This window comes from Talpa europaea, assembly GCF_964194135.1.
Source record: "Talpa europaea genome assembly, chromosome: 4".
Classification (NCBI taxonomy): domain Eukaryota; kingdom Metazoa; phylum Chordata; class Mammalia; order Eulipotyphla; family Talpidae; genus Talpa; species Talpa europaea.
Window position 1 is genome coordinate 146688400 of NC_140070.1, and position 23099 is coordinate 146711498.

The following is a 23099-nucleotide window of genomic DNA, read 5'->3' on the forward strand; positions in this document are numbered from 1 at the left end:
CGCTGGCGGCACCAGGTGGTCCCTGTGTCCCAGGCCCAGCGCGCAGGACCTTGCTGCAGAGAGAAGCCGGTTGCAGAGGGAAGGGATGGATGTGCTGACAGCCTTGGCCGAGGGTCAGAACCCCTCGCGAGGCTGGTGGTCTGTGGGGGGCTGTGCCTTCTGCAGAGGGAACAAGCGAATGGGGTGGAAGGTGTGGGTGGGGTCCGGACCTCATGCCAGGTCGGGCAGAAGAACAGCATGCCCACCCCAGGGACTTGGGGGTGCCTCCCGTCGGGCCTCAGGCCCAGTGCCGCCTGCATTGGTGCCCCACAGAACTGCTGGCACCAGGGGAGTGCTGGGGAGACTGTCAGCCTCCTGCCTGCTTCGACCAGGTTCCCTGGAACGCACCCAGGTCCAGGCCACACGGGGCAGCCCGGGGCTGGCAGGCAGGGAGGTTCCCTTCCCACCCGACCATATGCTCTGGGACACGGAGGTGCAGATGCATGAACAACCCTGAAATAACTCACACGTTTAACAAGCTGAGCAACGTCTGGTGGAACCAAACACACACCTGCCTGCTGAGACTTCCGGGGCCAAACAACAACAAGGAAGGAGGCATGTGAGCTACTCAGTGGGAACACGGCTGGGAGGGGTATAAAAGGCCAGAGGCCCAGCACCTCCATACCCACACTCACCCACACTCACCCACACTCACCCACACTCACTCACACACACTCACATACACGCGCACACCCTCTCCCACCCTCCCTCCTCCAGCTGCACGCCATGGCCGCCTCCACCCTGTCCGTCTGCTCCAGCGACCTGAGCTACGACAGCCGGGTCTGCCTGCCTGGTTCTTGTGACTCCTGCACCGACTTGTCCTGGCAGGGAGACGACTGTCCTGAGAGCTGCTGTGAGCCCCCCTGCTGCGCTCCCAGCTGCTGTGCCCCCTGCTGCTGCGCCCCCAGCTGCTGTGCCCCCTGCTGCTGCGCTCCCAGCTGCTGCACCCCCAGCTGTTGCTGTGCTCCCAGCTGTTGCTGCACCCCCACCTCCTGCCTGACCCTGGTGTGCACCCCGGTGAGCTGCGGGTCCAGCCCCTGCCAGTCGGCCTGCGGCAGCCCCTGTGAGCCCTCATGCTGCAGCTGCTCCCCCTGCCAGCAGGCCTGCTGCATGCCCGTGTGCTGCAAGCCCGTGTGCTGCACACCTGTCTCGTGCACACCTGCCTGCTGCACACCTGTCTGCTGCAAGCCTGTGTGTTGCACGCCCGTCTGCTGCAAGCCTGTGTGTTGCACGCCTGTCTGCTGCAAGCCCATGTGCTGCACGCCTGTCTGCTGCACGCCCATGTGTTGCACACCCGTCTGCTGCACACCCGCCTGCTGTGTGCCCGACTGCTCGGGGTCCTCCCCCTGCTCGGCCTCCTCCTGCTGCCAGCCCAGCCCCTGCCCCCCGCCCTGCTGCAAACCCTCTTCCTGCATGTCCCTCATCTGCCGCCCCGTGTGCAAACCCGCCTGCTGTGCCCCCACCCCCTCCTGCCAGCCCGGCTGCTGCCGCGGGGCCTCCTCTGTGTCCCTGCTCTGCCGGCCTGCGTGCCCCCGCCCTGCCTGCTGCTGAGTTAGCTTCCTAAGGGCATCCCAAAGCACAAGCGCTCACTGCCACCTGCACCCCGTGGATTCTCTACCAAGAGCCAAGACAGCTATCGAGGCCCCCGCAGGGCCCATGCAGCACCACCTGCGGCTCCGGTCACCCCACACTCCTGCTCTTGGGAACAGCCCCTTCTCCTCCAGCACTGACTCCCCCAATCAATGCGCCCTGCCTTCCACCACCTGGACTGGCAGTGACCCCAATGAGGCTAGCTGGTCTCCCCCAGGACCTCGGGCCTGGTGAGGACAAGAGAAACATCTGGTTTCTCATCCCAGCCCTGGATGCAGGTGTGGCCGGCCCTCGGGCCTGATGCTGCTCATGTCTCCCCCGCCCCCCCGCCCCAGGCCACTCACTGTCATCCTTTCTAATAAACGCTCTTCCTGGCCAATTTACCTGGAATTCATCCCTTGGCTACAACAAAGGCCCTGCCTTGTCCTACCCACAGGTGGGTATCCTAGGTTGCTCCAGAACCATGTCCCAGCAGCCCCTGCCAGTCTGGGCACACGTGTGCCCAGCGGATGGACCCGGCTCCAAGGACATCACCCTGTGGAGGTGCCACCCTGGGCTGTGTCGCCCTCAGGGATGACCCCCCACCCTGGAATGACACCACCCCCTGTGTTGAGGGCGAACCCCAGGAGCCCTTTGCAGGCAGGAATTAGCTGGGGCTTGGCTGGCACCTGGAACATGGATGTGGGAGGGTCCTTGCCAGCCTCGCTGGGACACAAGTGCCTCACTGGCCCGAGATACACACACAAGCCACGTGGCCTGTGTCACCTGCTTTCCTCTGCCAGTCTGGAATTCGGGCGCCCCCGTGCAGCCAGTTCCAACTTGAAGAGGACAGCAATGACAGATCACAACACAGTGTGCACAGTGAATCTGGACTGGATCACAGAAAACAGTGTGAAAGGGAACATGATGCAGAAGAACATACCAGAGTGTGTATTCGCACATGGAAAGTAAGAGCTACGGATACATGCAGCAACACAAGGGCTTATTACAGACACTTTGTTGAGCAAAAGGAGCAAAAATCTAATCAATGGGGAGGGAAGGTGAAATAATAATTGCTCCTAGAGGGAGGTGGGTAAACAGGAACATTGAGAATTCTGGAAATGTTCTACATCATCGATAAAAAAATTCTAAGGAAATACTTTTCCAATCCAGAATATTATACCAAGCTAAACCATAAATCAAGTACATAGAGAGAGTGAAGGCATTTTTAGTTATGCTATACTCAAAAGTTTATCTCTCATGCACCCATTTGCAGAGTGTACTCCTTCCAAATAAGAGGTAGAAAAAGATGTGGCACTCAGGAAATAAGAGATTCATGATAAGAGAGGAAAGAAAAATCCAAAGAAATGGTGAAATGGATCCTTGAATCACACTTGTCCATCAGATGAGGGAACAGCCAGGAAGCTGCTCCACAATAAAGAGGAATTCAGGAGAAATGTTTCTCCAAAACCTGAAGTTGATAAATGATCTGATCTGTTTGTGCCTCTTGAGTGGAGCTTAGCGACAAGTTAGTCAGAGTTTGGGAATGATTAAATGATAGGGCACAGAAAAATAAGCAAAAGAAGCAACTGTTTGTTCTAAAACAGAATAACACAAGCAAAAACAAAGCATATATAAGTCAGGAAGTTAAACCTGGTGACCCCTGCACTGACTCTTCCAGGCAGGGGGAGGATTGTCCAGAGAGCAGCTGTGAGCCCCACTGCTATGCCCCTATATGCTGCTGCACCCCCAGCTGCTATGTGCCTGCCTCCTGCCTGACCCTAATCTGCACCCTGGTGAGCTGTGGGTCCAGCCCTGCCTCGTGCTGCAGTTGCTCCTCCTGCCAGCAGGCCTGCTGCATGCCCATGTGCTGCACACCTATCTGCTCAGGGCTTCTCTTTGCAAAGTCCTCTCCTGATGTAGACCCTCCTCCTGCATGTTCTTCATTTGCTGCCCTGTGTACCACAAAACCTTTCTGGTAGCTTCTTTTTTTTTTTTTTAAGAGGCATGTATTTTTATTTATTTATGATTTATTTGTTTGGTTGGTTGGTTTATACATGCACTGGGTACAGTCAGAAGTGCGGGAGGGTGAGAGAATTCACCAGAGCCAGAGCGGGGAGCAGAGCAGGCAGAAGGACCGAAGTACACTGCTGAGGGGAGCAGCGGGCGGCAGGAGAGGTCTGCGCGCCATGTGGGACCCTCCTCCAGTGGCCGGGGAGCAGCCGGGGATCGAACCGGCCCCGCAGATGCCGTGGGCAGCTTTGCAACCCAGCGCTCAACCGCTGTGCCACCGGGGAGGCCCCTCTGGTAGCTTCTTGAAGGACTCACACAAAGGACTTACCTTTACTTCTCCTAACTCAGAACTGTCTCAAGGTGGAGAAGCAGCTACATAGAGAGTGTTTGTAAATGAACTATTTGTCACGCCTGGAGAAAGGGTATCAGTTGTGGCAGAAGATACCCTAAAAGTCTAACATGAAAAGCTGGGGAATGAGATGCTTTGAGGAACAGGACTTTCAAAGCTTCCACAGATTCCTGGGGTTCTCGAAGTGTCCACACATAATCACATATACTCAAAAAGGCCCTGAGATAGTCCTAAATGCTCACCCCTGGCTGAGCTTCATGTTCTGCACAGGCAGGAAATGAAGGTGAAGACAGAGATGCCAGCTGCCCAGGCCCCCAACACAAAGACTGGAGAAAATATTTTTTGGCTCCAGGTGTTTAAGGAACTCTCTAATGAATCATTATCTGACACTAAACTAATGCAACAGTGACCACACATGACAAAGAGTACAGTCATTACAAAAATAGTTTAGAAGAGTCACCAAACAGAAAAACAAACAAAAATCAGCAAGAGCAAACTGTTGTGAGGGAGAACTTAGTATCCAGAATTATCACATTATGATATTTAAAGTGCTCATTTTTAACTAAAAAAAAAAAAAAAAAAACACAAGGCATGCAAAGAAGAAAGCATAGCCCATTCATGGGAAAAAGAGTAATTAGTAGAAAAAACCCAAGAATTGAACTTACTCTACAAAAACCTTTAAGGCAATTCTCTTAATATATTCTAAGAGTTCAAGAAAATCATGGACAAACAACTAGGAGAAGCCACAAGAATGACATCTCACTAAATAGAGAATATCAATACAGAGCCAGGAAATAAAGGGGAGCTAAATTGAAATTCTGGAGTTTAAAAGTACAGTAACTGAATTAAAACTTTACTCAAAGGGCCCACTAGCTTACTTGAACAGGCTGAAGAAAGAATCAGTGAACATGAAGATAGATCAATTAAAATACTCCAGTCTAAAAGCAGAAGGTGGGGGTGGGGGGAGGGGAGGGAAGATAATGAAAATAAATGAAGAGAGCTTCAGAGGCCGGTGGGAAGCCACTGAGAATACCACTAAGAGAAATCCCAGAGAGGAGAGAGAAAGGAACAGAAAAAATATTTGAAGAAATAGTGGCAAGAACGTGCCTAAGCTTGATGAAACATATGTATCTACATATCCAAGAAGCTCACTGAATGACAAGGAGAATGAGCTCAATGATATCCACACAGATATCTTATAATCAAATTATCAAAGACAAACCACAAAAGAGAAGGTTAACAGATAATTTCTCATCAGAAACTATAAGGCCAGAGGCAATGGGATGACATTTTTTTCAAGTGTTGAAAAAAATCATCAAGCAAGAAGTCTTTATCCAACGACGTCCTTCAGAAGTGATGGCTACACTGAGACAGTTTCAGGTCAATACAAGTTAAAGAGTTTGTCACTAGCAGACCCGCCCTGTGGGGAGTGATATTTGGGCTGAAGTCAAAGAGTGCTGAGAAGACACGTGAGAGATAAAAAAGCACCAGCAATGGGTCAGCTTAGGTAGCTCATCTGTCCATAGGATTTTTTTTATTGCATCTCCGTTTTCTAATTTTTCAGTGTCCATAGTATTCATACAATAATTTATATAAGGTTAGTACTGGTGTCCCATTTTTATTTCTGATTTTAGTAATTTTAATCTTCTCTCTTTTTCTTAATCTAAATAAGGATTTGTTAATTTTATTGTTCCTTTCAAAGAACCAACTTTTGGTTTCATTGATGGCTCTATTATCTTTCACTCTTTACTGCATTAATCTGTGATCTAATCTTTATGTCCTTTCTTCTGCTAGCTCTAGGTTCAGGTTACTGTTGTTCTCTTTCTAGTTCCTTGTGGTATTGTTATTGATTTGGATGCATCTTCTTTTTCAAAGTCACAAATCTCCCTTTGCTGTGTCCCCTAAATATTGGTTTGCCGTGTTTTGATTTTCATTCATCTTAAAGTATTGGGTTGTCAGAAAAGTCATGACACTTTTTCCCTATGTTTTTTCAAGCAAAAATGCATCATGACTTTTACAATAATCCAATATTTTCTAACTCTCCTTGTGATTTCTTCTTTCAGTCGTTGTTTTTTCTCACATTCTTACATATTTGTGAATTTTCCAGTTTTCCTTCTGCCACTGATTTCTGATTTCTTTTCATTATGGTTAGAGAAGATAATTTGTATGATTTCAATCTTTTTAAATTGGGCAGATTTATTTTGTGGCCTCATGTATGGCACAGTCAGGAGAACGCTCCTAGATTCTGACACTGCTTAGCTGAGGGCTTTAGATGCATCGCCAGGTTTGTATATATGTTCTCAGTCTTCTATTTCATTAACGATTTTTGATCTAGTTGTTCTATTATTTAATTTTTTAATTGTGGAAATTTCTTATTGTGGCCTTCCACTGTTATTGTAGAAATGGAACTGCCTAGTTCTATATTGAATTAGATAAATTTTTGCTCTGCATATTTTAAGGATCTGTTACTACATGTATGTTTATTCATAATTGCCCTATCTTCTAGATATAGTGAATATTTTAATCAATATTTAATGACTTTATTTGAATCTTACAACAATTTTTTCTCAAAGTCTATTTTGTCTGATTTCACAATACTGCCCAGCTCTCTTTTGGTTACTATTTAAATGAAACAGCTTTTCCATCCTTCACTTTCAATCTACTTGTATATTTGAATCTAAAATGAGTGAATTGACTCAATAAGAAACAGACAAGCTGAATAGACTCAGAACAAATAACAAGATAACATCAGTAGTAAACAAACTCCCCCAAAAGAAAAGTCCAGAACCAGATGACTTCAGTGCTGAAACCTATAAACATTTACAGTGCAGTTAATATCTATCCTCTCAAACTTAAAAAAAAAAAAAATCAGGTGATCCTTTCTAACTCATTCTATGAGGTCAACATTATTCTGATATGAAAGCCAGACAAAGATGACAAAAGAAAACTATAGAGCAATGATTTCTTATAAACAAAGATTAAAAATACTCAACAAAATACAATGAAACCAAGTCGAATAGTACATTAAGGGGATTATTTACCACTGCCAAGTGGAGTTTTCCCCAAAAATGCAGGAGTGATTCAACATATGAAAACAATCAGTGTAATGTACCACATTAATAGAGTAAAGGCTGGGAGAACCACACAGCCATGTCAACTAATGCAGAAAAAGCAGTTGATGAAAGTCATGATAAAATCACTCAGCAACCTAGAAATAGAAGATACTTTCCTCAAGACAATAGGAAGCATCTTTAAAAACCCAGAGCAAGCAAGATGCTTGATGGTGAAAGGGTGACACCTTCCCACTAAGGTCAGACTACAACAAGGGTAACCACTTTCCTTATTTCTATTCAACACTGTACTGGAAGTTCTAGACACTGAGATTAGAAAGGAAGAAAAAGCTTACTACAAAGCAACAGTAACCAAACAGTGCTGATGACGTGAGAATAGACATACAGACCAATAGAACAGAACTGAGAGCATAGCAATACTCTCATATACCCATGTATGTATGGTCAATAGATTTTTAATAAGGTTCTCAAGACCATTCAATGCAGGGAAGAATGATCTCCTCAGCAAAGGCTGGGATCACTGGATATTCACCTAAAAGAGAATGAAGTTGGACACTATCTCACACCATATATAAAAATTAACTCAAAATGGATCCAAAACCTAAATAAAATGGTAAAGCTATAAAACTCTTAGAAGAAAACATAGGGGTAAATCCCATGACCTTAGATTCGCCAATGGCTTCTTAGAACACTAAAAGCATGTGCAACAGGAGAAAAGTAGAAAAAAAGGACAGGACCAAAATTCTATTGGTTTGGATACCAAAGGACACTGTAAGAGTGAGAAACAGTAACCCATGGAATGGGGGACGATCCTCGCAAACCATAATTCTGACAAGGATCTAACATACAGAATACATAAAGGATTGTTACAATTCACAACAAAAAGATAAACGACCCAAATAAAAATGGGGAAGCACTTTAACAGGCATGTCTCCAAAGAAGCTATACAAGTGGCTGACAAGTACATGAGCAAAAGCCCTGGATCAGCATTCATTAGGGAAACGCAGAGGAAAGCCACACAAGACAGCACTTCACACCCACTAGGGTGTCAATGATGAAAAAAAAAGGGGAGTCAACTGAAAATGGAGAAGTTGCAACGCTTACACATTGCTGTGGAAGGTAAGGTGGTGCAGCCATTATGGGAACAGTCTGGAAACTCCCCAAAAGCTATGATGCAGCAATTCCACACCTAGGGATATGCCCAAAAGAACTGAAAAGGAGTATTCAAACAAAAACTTGTGCAAAAAAGTTTAAGCACCATTATTCACAGTAGCCACAGTAGCAAAAAGGTGGAAACTACCCAAATGTTCAACTGATAGAAAAAATATCATCTAGCCATATGATGGAATATTAGTCAGCCATGAAAAGGAATGAAGCATAGATATGTGCAACGGGCATGAGCTGGGAAAACATTTTGGAAGTAAAAAGGAGTGAGACACTATAGGCCCGTGCTCTGTGACATGTGCAGAGGCCTCAGAGGCAGGAAGCACAGCAGTGATTCACGGGGCTGGGGGATGTACAAAGCGTTTCTCTGTGGGGTGATGAGAATGTTCCGAAATAGACCAGGTTATGTAGCACAGCATTGTGACTATATAGATGTCACTGAATTGTACACATTAAAAGGGATAAAAAGGTAAATTTTATTTTATGACTGTTAAAAAACCACATTTCTAAGGACTCCTGAGAGCGAGGCCTCCACTGGGCGGCACTGGACACGGCCAGACGGGAACTTGGCTCACCTGGCAGGTGGGACCTTCATGCTCAGCCTGAGAAGCAATAGTGATCAGTAAAAAGTGAAGCAGCTTTCTGTGTGCTTCGTGAATGTTGTGAATGCTTTGAATTTTGTATTTGATACTTTTACTTCTTATCCTACTCTAGTATTAAGAACACTTTAATATCCACATTAATTGTTCATCTATCATTCAGAATGCGAGTGCTTCTCAACATCAATTTGTATAGCAAAGTGATTCCCTCAAAGTTTTTATTGAAGCTAATGGGGGGTTATCTGGATTCCCCCACACGCAGCTCCAGATTAGCAGCCGCCCCACCCTTAGCCCCTCCCGGGCAACTCCTCTCCAAAGACAGCTGACCGCGGACTCTGGGGCAAGTGGTTTAGGACCCAAGGCCAGTTCCCCAATCTGGTTCTCCTCACAAGCCAGGCAGCAAAGGCCATGTGGAAAGTTCCAGCCTTTTCTTAGGAGAGAGGACCTGCTGCCCCGGGCAACTCTGGCCCACCAGGAGGGCCTGTCCTCACGCACCTTGGCCCAGGCAGGCCCCTCTGTGCACGTCTCTCCCGTCACAGCCGGGCAGCCACACAGACCAGCACACGGGCTGCACAAAACCCTTGCCGGGCCCCAGATCCCGGACCTGTCACAGGACACCCGATGCCGAGCTGGAAGAAGTGGGGTCAGCCAAAGGGAGGCAACACACTCCTTCCCATGGGGCAGACGAGGCCACGGATGCCAGCCCGCCCAACAGCTCCCTGGCCTCACCAGGCAGCAAGGAAGTCACATGATGACATGGCCGCCCCCACGCGTCCTCACGGGGCAAAAATCAACAAGGAAGAGCACTGGGCCTCCTTCAGGGATGAGCAGAGTATAAAAGCAGAGAACCCCGGGCACCTCCACACACACTCACACCCACACCCACACTCACACACACACCCTCCCTCCTCCAGCTGCACGCCATGGCCGCTTCCACCCTGTCCGTCTGCTCCAGCGACCTGAGCTACGGCAGCCGGGTCTGCCTGCCCGAGTCCTCCTGGCAAGGGGACGACTGCCCCGAGAGCTGCTGCGAGCCCCCCTGCTGCGCCCCCAGCTGCTGCGCCCCCGCCTCCTGCCAGACCCTGATGTGCGCCCCGGTGAGCTGCGGGTCCAGCTCCTGCGAGCCCTCGTGCTGCAGCTGCTCCCCCTGCCAGCAGGCCTGCTGCATGCCCGTGTGCTGCAAGCCCATGTGCTGCACACCCACGTGCTGCACGCCTGTCTCATGCACACCTGCCTGCTGCACGCCTGTCTGCTGCAAGCCCATGTGCTGCACGCCTGTCTGCTGCAAGCCTGTGTGTTGCACACCCGTCTGCTGCAAGCCTGTGTGCTGCACACCCATGTGCTGCACGCCTGTCTCGTGCACACCTGCCTGCTGCACGCCCATGTGTTGCACGCCCGCGTGCTGTGTGCCTGTCTGCTCGGGGCCCTCCCCCTGCTCATCCTCCTCCTGCTGCCAGCCCAGCCCCTGCCCCCCGCCCTGCTGCAAACCCTCCTCCTGCGTGTCCCTCATCTGCCGCCCCGTGTGCAAACCCGCCTGCTGCGCCCCCGCCCCCTGCTGCCAGCCCGGCTGCTGCCGCGGGGCCTCCTCCGTGTCCCTGCTCTGCCGGCCCGCGTGCCCCCGCCCCGCCTGCTGCTGACCCCTCCCGGCTGCCGTCAGGTCCCTTCTCCAGCAGGAGGCCAACTCCCCACCGGCCACCCCGTGCCTGCCCTTCAGACCAAGGGGAGGGGACAAACCCACCCCGCCTGCTCCCGCCCCGTCTCAGGAGCCAGGGATGCTACCGAGTCCTCCCTGATGCTGGCCGCACCGGGGAGTCACACTCCCCCGCTGCCCTGAGCCCCAGCTGGCGTCCCCAGGGCCCAGCAGGCCTGGCCCCCTGCAGGCAGGGACCTGAGCTCTGAACCCTAATAAAGCCTCTTGTCTCATGCTGACCTCCCGTCCTGTCTGTGCACATACCTGGCAGAGGGAGGGGCGCACCTGGTGCTGGCTCTGGGAACCCCTCAGGCCGTCTCCCTCTCAGTTCTTGGGGCCTGGCCCCCAGACCCATCTCAGGAAAGCTGTGCCTGGACCCGGGGCCGGGCGTCGCGGGACATAGCCACGGTCCCTGGGCTCAGTGGCGGCCCCCAGGACAGCGTAGCACATCTGTGCCAGACCCCCGCAGGCAGCCGCGTCGCTGGTCACCAGGGGTAACCCCTCTGCACCTCCAACAAGACAGCCCAGAGCCAGACAGCCCACCCCAGACGGCCCCGCCCTCAGAGCACCGACACAGTTGGTGTCTGCTGGCCACTGGCAAGGCAGACCTTCCTCCAGCTTCCACCAACGCCCCAAGACACAGAACGGACCTCATCTTTCTGGTCTCCTCCACCCTCTCCTCTCAACAGGGGCGGGGGACGGGGCGGTAAAGGCAGGTTAAAGGCCCTGAGGCAGGATGCAGCCTCCATGGGCGGTAGCCTCCTGGAGACTCCCCTGGCTACTGCCCACTTCCCAGACTCCCAAGTCCCTTGCTCCCTGAGCGCCATCCCCCACTCCTGCTGCAAAGAGCCCCTGAGCTCGGCATGGCACAAGGGGGCTGATGCAGATGGAGCCCACAGTTTCCCCAGAGCCCCAGCTGCTGCCTGGCCTCGGCCTGAGCTCGCTCCCGGCCACCAGGGGCATGTGGGACAGTGCCCACCTGCCATCCTCGACCCACAGCCCCCCAGCAGGCCAGGGAGTCCCATGGGGGCAGTGCTAACTGAGGGCAGGGTGGGACCTCCAGGTTCCTCCCTGAAGCAGCCCGGGTCAGGCAGCAGGGCCAGTCCCAGGGCCAGAGACGAGTGGACGCTGCTGCTGCAGTCCTGGAAGCGCAGCCAGCACAGAGGTGGTGGCCATCCCGCTGTGGTTCTGGGGCCGTGGGCCAGAAGCGCCAGCTTGGAGCTCAGACGCCTTCATGCTCTGCAAGTGCAGGACACACAGCAGGGCTGACCCTCTGCCCCCATGGTCAGGCCTGGCAGCAGGGAGAGGGCCCACTCACTCTCTGACCCTTCTGCTTGACCCCGTCACCCCAATTGCTGCAAACACTGAGGAGGGGGGCTGCCCAGAGAGACAGATGCACCCCCCTGACTGAAATTCAAAACTCCGCTGATGGAAGAAGTGCATCACATATGAACTGCCCTGCCACCCCCAGCGACTTCAGCCAAGCCCACATTTCTTTACCCCTAATCTGCTTTTCAGGCAATATAATTTTACTAGTTTATTTTCAACCCCATCCCCCAAATGAATATGAACCCTTTCCTTTCCTGGACAGAAAGGCAGACTTGAGCTTGCCTCCCTACCAGTCAATTCACAGTAAAGCTTCTTCCTTTTCTCAAGCCTGGCATCCTGGAATTCGGGCCTGTGCACTGGGGAGCACGTTGCTCGGTAACAGGGCCCATGAGCACGCAGGCTGTGTGCACCCGCGCCACAAAGGAGGGGACTCAAGGCCTGAAGAACATAGGCCCAGTGTACCCAGTGGACTCACAGCAGAGACAGGAGAAGAGCGAAACTGGGCATGTCGGGTCAGAGGAGAGAGAAACACAGCGTCCCGGCGACCTTGGGGCGGGGGTCGTTCTGAGACCCCACACTCCCTCAGAGCCCCCGCTGGCTTATGAGGACATACTTGCTTGTGCACAGGACACATCATCAATGAACCCCAAGAAGGCAGACCCTCATAAAATTACGATTATCAGCCGAGGATCTCCAGACACTTGTGGAAACACAAGCTGAAGGTGAGAGTAACATTCTGGTATAAAAGCCCAGCAGGTCCAGAGCAGAGCAGAAGGAAGGAAGCCAGAGGGGATACACCAGAGTTCCTGGGAACAAAAGGCACCGCACTCCGAGGGCAAGACACTCACCGCACAGCGTGCCCACAGCTCCCCCAGCCAGGGGACATGTGAGTATTGTGGATTCTCGGCCCCAGCCGTTGCCATCCTTGGTACAGCTGTTCTACTGCTCGGTGGTTTTGTGCCTGTAAAAATCAGTCCCTTGGGGAGGCTTGGCACAGTGGTTGACTTTGGAAAGCACTCGCCTGTGGCTTGAGTGTGAAAAGGAAAAGGGCATGATTGCTTCCTCCCCAAGAAGCAACACAGGACCTCGAGTCTTGTAAAGGAGGTTGGGATTCACCAACCTTTCAGAGCCACTGAGAGGATTTTCAAGAGTTATAATAAAAACTAAAACAGAATAGTATGAACATGAGGACTCTGCTATGTTTGCAGAAAAGAGAAGCAAATTGGTGTGTGATGGCACAGGACTTCAGGCACAAGAATGAAGTAGCCTTTAATTGGAGAGTCAGATGAGCTGACATTAGTGAGCAGCCTGTGAGACAGCCCTGGAGGTGGTGGAGAGTCTGTAGAAAGCACAGAATCACCATCAGTTATGGGGGACCATGCCTTGGCATGTCACAAGACAAATCAGTCAGCTAGGAAAAAGAAACAATCAAATAATAGTGGTTCCAAATTAAAAATTAGGAAATAATTCCCAATTTATGAACCAAAAATGGCTAAACACTAAAAGATAAAATCAAAAGCCCTCCTAGAAATGAGAGTGAGGGCAAACATTCAGAGCTGAGAGAGAACCCAAGCCACACAGGTTAGTTCCACAGGGCCAGACAACTCCTGCACCAGAGGAGGACAGGTCAGCAAGGTGAGGTTATTGGAAACATCCAACAATAAGCCTCAACCACCTCTAGGCACAGGAAGGGACGAAATTCACAAGTGAAAATATGGCATTTTTGAATAAAAACAACCAAATGTCCCTGGAAAGTGAAGAAAAATAGATGAGCAGCTTCAGACTTATCAGGAACACAGGAAATGTAAATGTGTCCTTTATGTTTTTGAGAAAGTCGTCATTTAAAAGCAGAATTCTGGGCCTCCCCTGGTGGCGCAGCGGTTGAGCGCTGGGCTGCGAGGCTGCCCGCAGCCTCTGCAGCGCTGATTCGTTCCCCCGGCCACCGGCGAGGGTCCCACACACACACAAAAAAAGCAGAATTCTATACCCAGCCAAACTGTCAAAAAGTATGATGGTAAAATTGATGCTTTTTGGAGATGTACAAAGAATTCGAAAGTGCAAAACCCACTACCAGACAAGAAAACAAAAAAAAAATCCCAAGTGTGGCTTGAATTACAGCAGAGACCTCTGGGGTACGGGAGGGGAGAAAAGCTGAGCAGAGTGAGCCCCTCAACCCCAAGCACCAAGCAGGCTCCACACAAGCCATACAAGTTTTCTGCAGCCAAACAGGAAGAGACAGGAAAACACACCCCGGCACACTCACAGGCTGATGAGTCAAGGCTAAGGTAGAAACAAAACCAGCGTGGATGAGGCTCTCCTGCAGCTGCAAACACCAACAAGGAAGGCCTGTGAGCTGGGAGGGGAAACACAAGCCCAGAGGGGTATAAAAGCCCAGAGGCCCAGCACCTCCACACCCACTCACACACACACACACACACAAACACACGCACCCTCCCTCCTCCAGCCGCACGCCATGGCCGCCTCCACCCTGTCCGTCTGCTCCAGCGACCTGAGCTACGGCAGCCGGGTCTGCCTGCCTGTGTCCTTGCCTGAGTCCTCCTGGCAGGGAGACGACTGCCCCGAGAGCTGCTGTGAGCCCCCCTGCTGTGCCCCCAGCTGCTGCGCTCCTGCCTCCTGCCAGACCCTGATGTGCACCCCGGTGAGCTGTGGGTCCAGCCCCTGCCAGTCAGCCTGCAGCTGCCCCTGCGAGCCCTCGTGCTGCAGCTGCTCCCCCTGCCAGCAGGCCTGCTGCATGCCCATGTGCTGCAAGCCTGTGTGCTGCACACCCATGTGCTGCACGCTTGTCTCGTGCACACCTGCCTGCTGCACGCCTGTCTGCTGCAAGACCGTGTGTTGCACGCCCATCTGCTGCACGCCCCCATGCTGTGTGCCCGACTGCTCGGGGTCCTCCCCCTGCTCGGCCACCTCCTGCTGCCAGCCCAGCCCCTGCCCCCCGCCCTGCTGCAAACCCTCCTCCTGCGTGTCCCTCATCTGCCGCCCCGTGTGCAGACCCGCCTGCTGCGCCCCCGCCCCCTGCTGCCAGCCCGGCTGCTGCCGCGGGGCCTCCTCCGTGTCCCTGCTCTGCCAGCCCGCGTGCCCCCGCTCCACCTGCTGCTGAGCCTCTCTCCTGCCTGGAGGGCTGCTGTCTGCCCCCAGCACAGCTCTCCCTGTGGGACCTCAGCCCCTCTGCTGGCGCCAGGACCTCCCCTTTCCACTAGGGGACACTCAGCTGCTGCTCAAGGGGATTCGAACCCTTTCCGAGACAAGAGGCCCACAGATCCCTCAGGATGGGGGACCGACGGCGTGACGGGGCCTTCTCTGCAGGGCAGCTGCTGGCATCTGATGTGACAACGGTCAGTTGCTATAATCAATAAACGGTGTGTCAGACAACATGGCAGTGTGTTTCTTCCTCCTCCCTGAGCCCCCCAAGGTCCCTGTGGGGGGTCTTCAGCTGGTGGGAGCCAGACATTACAGACGCCCTCTCAGACTTGAGTTCGGAATGGCTGAGAGACGGCACGATCTGGACGTGGGTGCTGTCTGCCTGCTCCCCCTTCCCCGCCACACCCAGACCCCGCCCCCCCAGCAGCCCCCAGTAGAGCCCTCGCAGGCTGGCACAGGAGGCAGCGTGGGGTCAGAGGCTTGGGCCCCTGCCCATGTCGGATCGGGTGAACTGGGGGGGGGGGCAGCAGAGACCCTGGTTGGTGGGGACTGGGGAGTCCGGTCCAGACCGAGCTGACTCCCCTGGACAGAGGCGCCCACACGGAGAAGGAGCGCCTGGTGCCGGGGGGCGGGGCCGCGGCTGAGTGGACAAGTCTGCGCTGGCCCCACCAGCCCCTGGGGTCCCGCGGGGCCCCCGGGTCCCTCCAGACACGGCTCCTGCTTGAGATTTCTAAGCCGGTGGAGGCGGCACAGAGCAAGGACCCGCGAACACACCCTCGGGCGGGGCGGGCGAGCTGCCGTCTCAGGACCGCTGGCACCGGGGGCCGTGGGCCCGTCAGAGCCACCAGGGCAGCACCAGGCGCCCGCTTCCCCTCGGGCCAGAGACGGGCCCATCGGGCCCACGAACCAGGGCCTGGCAGACAGGACCAGGAGCAGGGGGCGGCTCGGGGGCCACCCCACCCAGCTTATCTCTGCCTCCAGGGAGAGGACAGAGCAGCACCCCTGGGGGGCCTTTAGACAGAAAGTGGCGGCGGTGTCCACCCGCCTGGCTCCCGACCCCTCGGCTTCCCGAGTTGGCCCAAACCCTGCCCCATCGCGCACCTTCAGACTTAAGGGAAAGTGGACCAAGGCCTGACGGCCACTCCCAGCACAGAGCGGACAAGGACTCGGAAGAAGCGCCAGCTCCCCACCCAGAGCCACGAGTGCAGGGATGCAGACGGGGTGCAGCGCGCAGAGACCCCAAGGCCTGAGGGATGGCGCCTCCCCTAGGGCAGGACAACCCTCCTGCCCAGAAAGCCGCCCCCCCCCAGGCAGTGGGTGCCCCAGGGACAGCAGGTGCCACAGCAGTGGCGCTCACGCTGGGTCCGAGTTCACGCAGCATCCGAGCGCACACCCGGGATTCAGAGTTCACAAGGGGTCCGAGCTCATGTGAGGTTCCAATTCACGCGGGGGTCCCGAGCCCATGTGGGGTTCTGGAAGCTCACGTGGGGGTCCTGAGCTCACACCCGGGATCCAGAGCTCATGTGGGAGGGGTCCTGAGCTCATGGGGGCTAGTTCGAGCTCATGAGGGAGACCCGAGCTCACATGGGGTCCAAGCCCACTTGGCCCGCACACTCAGCCGCAGCAGGATGGGGAGGCGAGAGCAGCCGAGACGACGGCTGGTGCTCCTGGAGGCTTGTTTATAAATGTCCACAGGGAGGAAGGTTCTGGAAGCTCTCTGGACCTCCCTCTGCGGAGCCAATGGCTTCCACGGCTGCGGACCAGCCACAAAGGCCGGCAGCTGAGAGTGGGGACACCCATCCCCGCCCACACCCCCATCCCCAGACTCTCGGGACCCGCTTCTCTCAAGTCGCCCATCTGGGGACTCGGGGTGGGGGGTGGTGCAGCCTTGAAAACTCCTCCTCTGCCCGAGCCAGGGAGGCAGGAGGCCAAGGGGCGCCTGCACCAGGGTCGGGGTCGGGCTGGGCTGGGGGTCGGGAGGGAGTCCCTCCAGGCAGCAGGGCCAGTCCCCCTCACTGGGGTGGGGGGCTGCCCTCCTCAGCTGGGGAGGGGCGCCAGAAGTGGGCCGAGTCCCTGAGGGTCCCCCACACGCCACCAGGGCTTGCAGCCTCGAAGTTCTCGTGGGGTCTGTGCTGAGGACCCAGGGGGCGTGCTGGGGGTGCTGCTGCAGGTGCCCAGGGATGGGCCTCGGGGGGACCAGTGGCCGCAGGTGCAGAGCCAGGCAGGACGCGCCTCTGCCGGGCAGGGAAGGGGAGTCCCAGCCCTCTCCGGGCGGGCGGGGCAGAGGCGCGCAGGAAGCACCCCGAAGGGGAGCCCAGAGACCAGGAAGAGCCCCCAAGGGGAGGGGCCCAGAGACCCTGGGCCTCGCCTCCCTCCCCGCGCCGCCCCTCCTCCCACGGCCACGGCTGGCGGGACCCGGGCCTGGAGAAGCGGGGTCCGAGCTGGGGCGCCGTCACGCTGGCCCCGAGTCTCCCCCACTCCGGAGGCCCCGCCCCTGGGATCTCCCCGGCCAGGCCCGGGCGGCCTCGGCTTCTCCCGAAGGGCTCCTCTGCCGGCCAAGCCCCTCTGGCCCGCTAGTCCGGGGATGGCCTGGACCACCCGAGCCCTTCCGCGGCCGGGCACTTGGCCTGTGAGGGGCGTGGCCGCAGGTTGGGGGCCGGTGAGGCCATCAGGGAGGCACAGAAGTCATGCTCCAGGGGCCCACCTGCGGAGCCCCAGCCACCCCAGGGGAGCCCACTGGTGTCCTGGGAGGACACTCACACCCAGGACACCCACAGGCCACCCCCAGGGCACCTTCTCCCCTGGGGCCAGGTCAGAAAGGAGGACCTGCGCCCACCCAGAGCAAGGTCAGTTCTGACCCCACGGCCATGGCTGAGCCTCCCAGTGGCGGTCACCCCGGGCCACCGGCACCTGCGCCTCTTGGCAGAAAAGGGAGTTTCCGGACCCTCGGAGCCTCCCGGGTGGGTGCGGTCCAGGGGCCGGCGTGGAGGGGGGACAGGGCACACGGTGGGCCTGGCTGTGGCAGTTTACTGGGCCTTGGGGGCCGGGGCTGCAGGGCCTGGACACGGGCCTGGCCGGTGTGGACCCATGTGGATGCCCGGGCTCGGGGCCGGGGTCTGCGGGTTGGGATGGAGCCGCCTCACGGCAGGGTTCCAGCCAGGCCCCGAGGGCCAAATGGGCCACCCGGGCTGCTTCGTGGGGTCCCAGCCGCTGCTTTGGACCCCGCACGCCCAGGCCGGGCCTCAGGGCCCCAGGCTTAGCAGCAGGCAGGGGCACCGCAGGGACCGGCCTGCAGACCAGGTGGGGCTGGAGGACGGCAGGAAGGGGCCAGGCACCCGAGGGCCGGCAGCTCACGGGCACACAGGAGTTGGGCGCTCGGCCGGCGGCTGGCAGCAGAGGGGCGGCTGGTGTGGCACGGGGCGGTGTGGGGCCGGCGGGTCAGCGCGGAGGACGGCTGGCCTGTGGCTCCTTCCCCGGCCGCCTTTCATTCGCGGCCTCCTCCTCCCGGCGCCAGCCGCTCGGGCTGCCCGCGGAAGCGCGGGGTTTCCTCGTCCCTGAGTCTGGGGAAGTGACTCAGGCAGCCGCTGCTTCTGGGCCGGAGGCTCCTGTGACTCAGCAGCTGTGGGGTTCCTGCCTCGCGGCCCCGTCGGACGGGGCACGGCCGTCGTGGGGGACCGGGCCACCTCACGACGCCGAGGTCCTCCCGCGACGAACGCCCAGTGCTCTGTCCACACGACACCGCCTGGCTCGCCGCCCCGGGGCCTGTCGTGATCTGAGGCCTCGGAGACCCGGGCGCCAGGCCGTGTCCTCCCCAGGCGGAGCGACCTCGCCCCGGCGGGCACGAGCCCCGAGCGCAGGCCCCGCGCTGGACTCTCGCCCCAGGACGGTCCCTGCGCCCGCGGGGTCGGGACACCAGCGTGGGCTGCCCTTTGGCTCTGTCCGCGGGTCAAGGTCACATAAAACGGAGGCGCCTGGGCGGCCACGGCGGCCCCTCACCTGTGACCCAGGTCCCGAGAGGGACGTTCTGAACAGGCTCTCGGGTCGGACCCGGTCGGGACTCCACCGGCCGGCCCTGCTCTCCCCCTGCACCCCTCTCCTCCGGCTTCAGCTCTCCTGCCCCCAAGCGTCACCGCGGGGGCCCGTGGGGCCCTCAGCTGGCTGCCGTGTCCATCCCCCGAGCGCGGGTTTGTCTGGGTCCAGACGGCCGGTGCTCCCGCGCACCTAGAGGACGCCCCCGCCCCGCCCCGCCCCGCCCCGCCCCGCGGCGCCCCGCTCCCCGGGGAGTGGCTCCTGCCGGCGGGCGCTTTCTCTCTGTCCTGGCTTCGTCAGTTTAGCCGCCACGCGCCCGGATGGGACGCTCCCCGCCCGTGCATCTGTCGGTCCTTTTGTTTTTTAGGATCAAAATGCGGGGAGCTGCGCATTATTTCTTGGACACGCGGGGGCTTCCGCGTTCTTTCCGAGCTCGCGCGCCGGCCCGGCCCGTGGGCCCCTTTGTTTCCTTGGTTCTGTTTCTCCTTCCTCTGCAGGCTGGGCGCTGCCTGCTGCACGGCGTGGCCCCCGCTTTCCTCCTGCCCGCCCCATCCTGTCCCCCTCCCTGCGCCCTCCTGCTCTCCTCCCCCTTCTTCCCCCCCTCCCCTCCCCGCCCCTCCTGCCCTGCCCCCCTCCCCTCCCCCTGTCGTCCTCTCCCCCTCCTCCTCCCCCCTCCCCCTGCCCCCCAGCTTCTCTCAGGCCACCCGGAGGGGGTTGTTTCTCCCGTTACTCTCCAGCTCCAGGATTCCCGTTGTCCGTTGTTCGCAGTTTCCGTTTATCGGCCGAGTTTCCCTGTTTATCCACTCGTGAGAATAATTTCCCTGTAATTCCTCGTGCGTATTCTCTTTGATTCTTTGTAAGTCTTCTGAAATCAGTATCTGGACCCTCCGGTTTCGTTGCTATGGTTTCTTTTTCCCCTTGAACCGTGACTTACATTTTCCTACATCTTTTCATGTCTAGCGATTCTTGATTGTGTGTTGGGAATCAGGCCCCCGTGCCCAGAGCCCGAATCCCGTCCCCCTCGGCTGGCCGCCGGCCCTGGCCCCAGCGGCCCTCGAGCGGCGCCCGCGTGGGCGCTCACCTGCAGCCCTGCAAAGTTCCGCGTGCGTCCTAAGCTCTGCATCTCGGCGGGACCGTTTCCTCTGGGGAGGCCGGGTGGTGGGCCAGGCCCAGTGGCGCCCCCCAGCACGGCTCGCAGGAGTGTGGTGGGTGCTGGCATCTGCACTACGCAGAGCCACGGGCCTGTTGGTGGTCAGGAATGAACACATTCCCACAAGGCTTTCAACTCGGCAGCCGCTTCTTCCAGGGACTTTCCAGAACATCATCTTCTGCATCGTATTCTTATGGTCAAGGGTGGAGGTGGAGGTGAAATGATGACCTTGGACTCTTTGTCCTGGCGGACAGAGGGCCGTGTGAGCACCTGGCCCAGGTCCACAGTCTCCAGCGAGACCCTCCCTGCTGGCTTTAGGGTCTTCAGAAGGACAGCCGCCCAAAGAGAGGAGGAGGCAGGGCTGGCAGGAGTGACTGTGCCCCCTCAGGAGACCCCAACAGATGGCACAAAGCCTGCTGCTCTGTGCTGGTCTCAGACCACACCGCCCCAAGGCCCCTGAACCTGCCTCACCCGTCGCCGAGCTGGTGCAGTGGCTCAGGCACAGGCTGTGCCCGCTGATCGTGTGGTCTGGCTGCCCGCCCCTCATTGCTCCCCTGGGACACAGGACTTGTTCCACGGCACCTCTAGCAGCTCTGCAGCCCCACCCTTCCACCCTGTCCTGTCTGAGCACCCTCTGTCCTTCCTGTGTGTCCCTGGGGGATCTGCCCGCTGGAGGGCCTGGGAGCATCAGCTGGCAGACCTAACCCCCAGGGAGGGCATCACACAGCAGCGTCCAGCGCCAGGTGGTGGACTCACAGAGAAGTGACTCAGGTGGGACTTTGGGGAATGAAACAGCAGCCAGATGGAGCCTCGGGGGGTTTCCAAGAGTAACAAGGGATTGCAGAGGGGTCATTAGTCACGGAGATGATGGCCAAACAGGCCAGAGACATTTACAGCTGTGCGCAAAGCGCAGGGAGGAAACAGGAAGTCCACAGGAAGCTTCCTGCTGTCAGGTCACCGCAGCTGGGTATAAAAGTCGCCCGGCAGGGAGCCACAGACATCGCCTCCCTCCTCCACCACCACCTAGTCCACCGACATGAGCTGCTGCAACTGCTCCTCTGGCTGCTCTTAGGGCTGCCCGTCCTCCATGGGTGCGCCCCTGAGCTGCCGGCCGGTCGTGTGCCTGCGCCCCTCCTGCCAGCCGTCCGGGGGCTGCCAGCCCATGATGATCTGCCAGCCCTCCGGGGGCTGCCAGTCCTCCTGCCAGTCCTCGGGGGGCTGCCAGCCCCTGATGATCTGCCAGCCCTCCGGGGGCTGCCCGTCCTCCTGCCAGTCGTCCGGGGGCTGCCAGCCCATGATGATCTGCCAGTCGTCCGGGGGCTGCCAGTCCTCCTGCCAGTCGTCCGGGGGCTGCCAGCCCATGATGATCTGCCAGCCCTCCGGGGGCTGCCAGTCCTCCTGCCAGTCCTCCGGCCCCACCCTGGTCTGCAGACCCATCTCCTGTGGCCTCCCTGCCTGCTGTGTGCCCGTGAGCTGCAGACCCATGGTGTGCATTGCCTCCTCCTGCCAGTCCTCTGGGGGATGCCAGTCCTCCTGCCAGTCCTCCGGCCCCACCATGGTCTGCAGGCCCGTCCCCTGCGGCACCCCTGCCTGCTGCTGACCGCACATTTCCCCAGCGGCTCCCAGGGCAGACGGACCTGCTCCTGCCCCCAGATCCTACATGCGGTCAATGAAATCAGGCTCGTCAAACCCCTGAACTCCGGAGTGACAGCCGGTGAATGATCCAGCCTGTGAATGCCCCTGTCAGCCCCTCTGGCGGTCCTGGTCCAGGGTCTTCTCTGTCTCCAGGGGAGCCGGCCCACATGAGCAAATAAACTGTTCTCAGCCCAGCAGTCGGTCCTTCCATTTTGTCTCTCACATTTTGCAGGTCTCCCCTGGAAGGAGTCTGCCAGTCAGCGCTGCTCCCTGGTGCCCCAACTGAGGGGGAGAGATGTGGCCTTGGAGGCAGGGGAGGGTTCTTCCTTGTGGCTGAGGAGGGCGGATGATATCATCCCCTCCCGAAGAGGGAGCAGGAGACAGACCTCGGCCCAGACCCCATGTGGGACCCTGCAGGGTAGTTACAAGGCAGGGAGTCTCTCATGCAAACCCACTAAAAACGGAAAGCAGAGTCCAGTCATCCTGGACACCAGGCACAGGAGGTCAGAAAGCTGGGCCTCCGTTGGCCCACTGGTCCACACAGACAGGCACCCCTGTTCTGAGACCCATCTGCTCAGCATGGCTACATGAGCCGCCTCTGCCCTACCGGGGACGGCAGGTGCTGCAGCACTCTCTGTGTGCCAGGCAAGCAGCGGCAGTGGGCAGTTAGGGTGGACACTGGGGCAAACTCTTACCCAAGCAGCTGGCACATCCCCCAAGAGGAATTGAAGCTTCTCATAACTACAAAATCTAAACGAAGGTGCACACCATAACACATGGACCCAAACCTCAGGGAAGGCCCAGCAGGAGAGGAGATGCTGCCCCCCAGGGGGACACTGTCACATCCCCGTCACTTGGTACATGATGTGTGACATGCAGTCAAAAATGAGAAGACACTCGGGCCTCCAGGTGGCCTATGGGTTGGGTCTCAGGCTATCATCAAGAGGCCTGAGCTCGATCTTGGCCAGGGAGTGACCCACATGGCGCAGCAGCAGACCTCTCCTGTCTCCCCACTGCTCCCTCCTTTACATCCGGGTGGTGACGAGCGTGGAGTCGCACATGTCCTCAGGGGGCTGGCCCAGCAGTTTTCTTCAGTGGGGGCGGGGGGCGTTGGATGAGAGGACGTCAACGATGGAAGGGTTCATCTGGGCATGTGCACACACGTGCTCAGACATGCACATACCACAACACATACTTCACTGTGCACACATGCACGTGTACGCTCATGCACACACACACTGCTCATAGGGCAGCACGCACATGAACACACATATGCACACACACTCGTGCACGCAATTGGCAT

At 57.1% G+C, this 23099-nt stretch overlaps 4 protein-coding genes across 4 annotated transcripts in view; 3 read left to right on the top strand and 1 right to left on the bottom strand.

The window, feature by feature from the left end:
• TSPEAR (thrombospondin type laminin G domain and EAR repeats) overlaps window positions 1-23099 on the bottom strand; it is a gene marked incomplete at both ends in the record, with an annotated part of 83034 nt that overhangs the window by 43575 nt on the left and 16360 nt on the right. The gene's annotated exons all lie outside the window — the stretch shown is intronic.
• On the top strand, window positions 766-1590 carry LOC311170154 (uncharacterized protein; the record flags this gene model as incomplete). Its single annotated transcript, XM_084232546.1, has 1 exon — window positions 766-1590. One exon carries the CDS (start codon window positions 766-768, stop codon window positions 1588-1590), a length of 825 nt encoding a protein of 274 aa, XP_084088672.1.
• On the top strand, window positions 9728-10441 carry LOC311170157 (uncharacterized protein; the record flags this gene model as incomplete). The annotated part of the gene is made up of 1 exon (XM_084232548.1): window positions 9728-10441. The coding sequence occupies one exon, from the start codon at window positions 9728-9730 to the stop codon at window positions 10439-10441; it is 714 nt and encodes a 237-aa protein (XP_084088674.1).
• On the top strand, window positions 14297-14941 carry LOC311169870 (uncharacterized protein; the record flags this gene model as incomplete). Its single annotated transcript, XM_084232113.1, has 1 exon — window positions 14297-14941. The coding sequence occupies one exon, from the start codon at window positions 14297-14299 to the stop codon at window positions 14939-14941; it is 645 nt and encodes a 214-aa protein (XP_084088239.1).